General features: G+C 47.9%; 1 protein-coding gene across 1 annotated transcript; it reads right to left on the bottom strand.

Annotated features, from left to right (window-relative positions):
* Positions 1-1,194: 1,194 nt before the first annotated feature.
* On the bottom strand, positions 1,195-4,523 carry LOC308512599 (RNA-binding protein 7; the record flags this gene model as incomplete). Its single annotated transcript, XM_081115512.1, has 3 exons — positions 3,329-4,523; positions 2,134-2,296; positions 1,195-1,286 (listed from the first exon to the last, which is right to left on the bottom strand). The coding sequence occupies exons 1-3, from the start codon at positions 3,416-3,418 to the stop codon at positions 1,195-1,197; spliced, it is 345 nt and encodes a 114-aa protein (XP_080971638.1). The 5' UTR covers positions 3,419-4,523.
* Between the last annotated feature and the right edge of the window lie 380 nt (positions 4,524-4,903).

The raw sequence follows: 4,903 nt of genomic DNA, 5'->3' as shown, positions 1-4,903 counted from the left end.
GATAGAGAGTTAGAAATATCGATGAGAGAGAAACATCGATCAGCTGCCTCCTGCACACCCCACACTGAGGATGTGCCCGCAACCAAGGTACATTCCTTGACTGGAATCGAACCTGGGACCTTTCAGTCCGCAGGCCAACACTCTCTCCACTGAGCCAAACCAGACAGGGCTCTACTCCTTTTTTAGAGAACTAATTATGAGTAATTACATGGGTAGTCACAAAATACATATATTATGTGTCTTCATCTAGACTTTAGCTCCACTAGGCAGCACAGCATAGTCTGGGCGTGATCATCCTGCCTGGGTTTGACTCCTGGCCCACAACTTAAGAGCAGTTCAGACTTAAACAAGTTAACCTCCAATCCTCATTTTCTTCATAGACAAGGAAGAGGTAATAAATATCCCGACCTCATAAAACTACTGTGAAACATAAAGGAGATAATAAATGCAAAAAACTTGGTAAAGAATATGACACATGACAGGTATTTGTTAACTCTTTCTTGAATAAAGCCCATATGATAGATGAATAGCTCTATGGAAAAAACTGTCCCTGGTAAAATTTCTGCCTCCCCAAAGCCAATAAAATTATTTAAGTAAATATAAATATGATACCTTTCCTAACCCCCAGGAGCTGGAAGGCATTTTAGAGATCATTTAATTCAACTTCTTTTCCTTACAAATGGAAGGATAGGAGCAGAGAAATGAGCCTGGTCAAGATTACACAATTCGTAGAGGCAGACCTAGAATACAACTCCATGAACTCTTAGTCCAATAGCCTATTTACTGACACGTATTTTTAAACTGCAAGTAACCAATTAGTGGTATAAACTAATTTAAATTTTAAAAGATAAAGTAAAATGTAAATTGAGTACATCGCAAGTAGTAAGTATAAGTAATATTTTGAGAAATTTTGTTATATAGATGTATATTTGAGTGTGGGTATGTCTTTACAAGGGAACATAAATATAGTTTATATATATATATATATATATATATATCTGTTTTAAGGATATTATATATAATTTATATATCTACAGTCCCCTTAGAATAGATATATAAATAACTATAATCCAACATAGCAAATAATATAGCACAATAAAGAGATAGGAACATTAAAAAGAAAACCAAACATGCATTCTGAGATCACGACCTAAGAAAATTCCGGATAAAGGCTTTAACAATAGGTGAGAAATATTACCTGTTAGGAGATGTGGAGGTAGGGCTTGAATTTCCAACATGATGCTGGGAATATGACAAACTAACATCCTGTGAGGCATGGCTACTTCCTAAAATAAAATAATTTGAGAAATTCTTCTTGATAGAAAATTTAGTTGGAATTTTTGTCTCTCCCACCCCAAATCACTCCAAAAAGGTAGACATAAGCTAAAAGCCTCAAATTTTAACAGACTGCTTTAGAGTTTCATCAGAGTGAAAATTCTAAATGTTCATCAGCAGACATATCCAAAACAAACAGTCCCAAATGAGGGAATATCTGGTGTATAAATATCCACTCTGGATATTCTCTATCGTAATATTCTGATCCTCACACTAAATTGTAAGACTGAACACATGCAAAGTTTCATTCCCACATGATCAAGAATCAAAATTTATAAAAGTAAGTTATAAAGCAACCGGAAAAGTATTTTCACCTGGCGGGTGTGCTCCGTGGTTTGAGCGTCGCCCATGCGGCAATGGGTCAAGGACGTGGACCCGGGTTCGATTCCTGAGCCGCTACTGGGGCTTGGTAGAGAGGCAACCGATGGATGTGTCTCTCACATGGCTGTTTTTCTCCCCCCCCCCCCCCCCCCACCTTCCTTCCTTCCACTCTCTCTCTGAAAAGCATTTCAGAAAATAATTCTTGTTTCTTTCAGAGCATGGACCCAAGACCCAAGTCTTTCTAACAATAAAGTTTATGTTCTGTTAACGAACCCAAGCTGAAATTTTAAACTTTCTTAAATTACAACTTTTAAAATCCATGTTGTCAGTGTTACCCACAAAGCTTAAAGTTATTGTCATCCATAAACGTTTTTTAAAACTGAATAAAATTTAAAAAAAGCCAAAGCAGCAAATAATCCCTCTCCCCAAACAACACCGATTTAAATATCTTCGTGCTGCAACTGAAGAGTGAGTTACCTGATCTAAACTGAATTTTGATGGGCCTTCCAAAAAGTTTTATTCCATTAAGTAGATTCATTGCATAAGGAACAGACACTTCATGTTTGAAATTCACAAATGCAAACTGCTTGGGTTTACCATCCTTATCTTTTGGGATTTTCACTTTTATTACTGGCCCCGCCTATAGACAAAAAAAGAGTTTACAACTTAAATAACGCAATTTCCAGGAGAACAGTTAAATGTTACAAGATTAAAAACAAAAGAAATGCAAACAGGAACTCTTAACTAGCAGACACCCACAGATCTCCGTCTCGACTGGAATAAAGCTCCTACAGACACATTGCGAAGATTAATTTATTTGGGGTGGGGGGACCTTGAGGAACTAGCGACAGGATCACTGAATTTACATTTCTCGGCACTTTTCCACTGTAAGGAGGTGCCCGACAACCAGCGGCGTCCCCTCCGCGGAAATCGGTGTTTATCTGCGGAAATCAGTGTTTACCACGGCAGCTTCTTTGGACGGAAGTTCAGCTTCACCAAACTTACAGCGGCCGGAGGGAACAGGATCCTGCATATTTTTAACACTTTTTAACACAGAAACACCACAATGCTACTTTTCCAGGGAGCACTTATGCCTCTATTTTAAATATCTTAATGCCGCAATTTTATAAGAAACCGAGTGGAAAAGACAGACTGACAAGGAAACTGAAGGGTAATTTGCCAGACAAACCAAAGACCGTGTCTTACGGGGAAGACGAGAAAAGAGCGAACAGGAAAAACACTGTTCTCTATAAATGTCTAATCACGGTGCTGTACACCTCCAACTAATATAGTATTGTTTGTCAACTGTGATTTAAAAACTAATTTAAAACAACAACACTGCTCCGGAGAGAACCCATGTGTATTATTACCTCCCTGAGACCCCCGAGCGTTGGCCCCGGAAACGCGTTACTGAGGGTCCTTCCACCACCGTCAGGCCTCACTCCCGCGAGAACCAACGAGGGTTCGCTCAGTGAGGGACGCCCGCCGACGCCGCAGGCGGCCCACCGGCAGGGTGCCCGGCCCACCGGCAGGGTGCCCGGCCCACCGGCAGGGTGCCCGGCCCACCGGTAGGGTGCTCGGCCCGACAGCCCAGCTGGCGCGAAAGCGGGGAGCCGCGGGGGCCGGCCCTACGCCAGCGGAAAACGGAAGAAGGCCGGTCCCGCCCGTTTACCTGGTGGAAAAGCTCGAAAAGGAGCTCCTCGGTCACTTTAGTTTCTAGGTTGCCCACAAAGAGAGTGCAGTCCGCCTCCGCCGCCCCCATCTCGGCGTCGCCCCCTCCCGTGCGTGGCCGAGGGGTCGTCGCCGACGCTCCCACTGCGCACGCTCCAAAGTCCACGTCCTCGCGCAGCCAGGCGTCGCCCACGTAAACGTCAGCTACGCTCGCTCCCGCCTGCGTCGACGTGCGCTGACGGAGTGCGCATGCTCGCGACGGGAGCGCTCATTGAAGGCCGCGGCTCCCGGGATGGCTCGCGGAGCGGGCGGTCTCCGCTTCCGACTCGGGCTGGACTGACCCGCGGAGCGCGGCGGCCTCCCTGGACGAACCGAGGGGCGTGAGGCGGCCACCGCGGCCGCTTTGAAGATGGCCCTGAACGACGTGTCCCTGTGCGCCGGCGACCGACGGAACACGGTGGCCTGGCGCGCTCCCCGCGGCGGCCTCAGCCCGCCGGCGTCAGCGCTGGCGACGGTCTTTGGAGACAGCGCCCTCGTGGCCAGGCCCGGGGCGACCCACCCGGGACCTCCCCTTCGGCCTGCGACCCAGTCGGGCGCCCGGCCCGAGAGACGTCGGGCGACTGGCAGCGGCTGGGGCCCGCCGCGCTCCGTGAAGGGAAGGGACCCGGACGGGCGGCGCCGGGGCCGCGCGGCCAGGTTCTCCCCGTACCCGGCCCCCGGCGCGGGACTGTGACTCTGCGGCTGTGACCGCGGCCCGCGTTTCGCCTTAAAACGCGTACCGCTGAAAGAATGTTACAAACTGCACAGGCCCAGCTGCCAGGCCTAGCTGCCTGTTTCATCTCAACTCCCTAGGCTTCCCCCACTAGAGATAGGAACAAAAGGGAGTGACACCCTCTCAAGGCTGCTCCTCCAGGAGATAGCCCCAACAAAGGGCAGGCTGAGTAAACAAGGCTTCAATCAACCTTGAGATAAACAAGTTGTAAAAACACCTGGCAGGAATGCCCTATCCCTATCAAGACACAAACCAGACCCTTTGAAATTTCTTTGTTCTTACCCTCCTGCATGCAACCCCTCCCTAATGTATGATTTTTGCATATAAATAGCTGAAAGACCCCTTGCTGGGCGCCCAACTCCTCTGCTCCTGCATGAGTACGAGTTGAGCCCCAGCGCGCTGGAATAAAGCCTCTTGCAGTTTGCATCAAGTGACGTCTCCTGCGGATGATTGGGGTCGCCGTCAATCTATGGGACAGAGTGAGGGTCCCTCTTGGGGGGTCTCACACCGCCCGCCCTCAATTAGCGTGTGAACAGGCCTCTTAAAATGCTTTCTCGGTGCAACCGTAACCTTATTTCCAAGGGGAATATAAAAACACGGGCGAGTCTTACTGTCGCCTCGCACAGGGAAGATATTATTGCTGAATTCAGACGGGTTTACGCCGCGAAAATGATTAGTTCGAGGAGGAGGTAGAAGATTGTTTTCTTAGTCCTAAAACTGAGCTAATGGGAACAGCCTTCCCAAGGTCAGCAGCCCTTGTGTTCACCCCCCGTGCACGCCATCGCCCCAGTGGCCCCACACCTC

This window comes from Myotis nattereri (genome assembly GCF_964212035.1).
Source record: "Myotis nattereri genome assembly, contig: HAP1_SCAFFOLD_220, whole genome shotgun sequence".
In the NCBI taxonomy this organism is placed as follows: domain Eukaryota; kingdom Metazoa; phylum Chordata; class Mammalia; order Chiroptera; family Vespertilionidae; genus Myotis; species Myotis nattereri.
The sequence above is the reverse complement of the archived record's forward strand: the minus strand, read 5'-3'. Positions and strand labels throughout refer to the sequence as shown.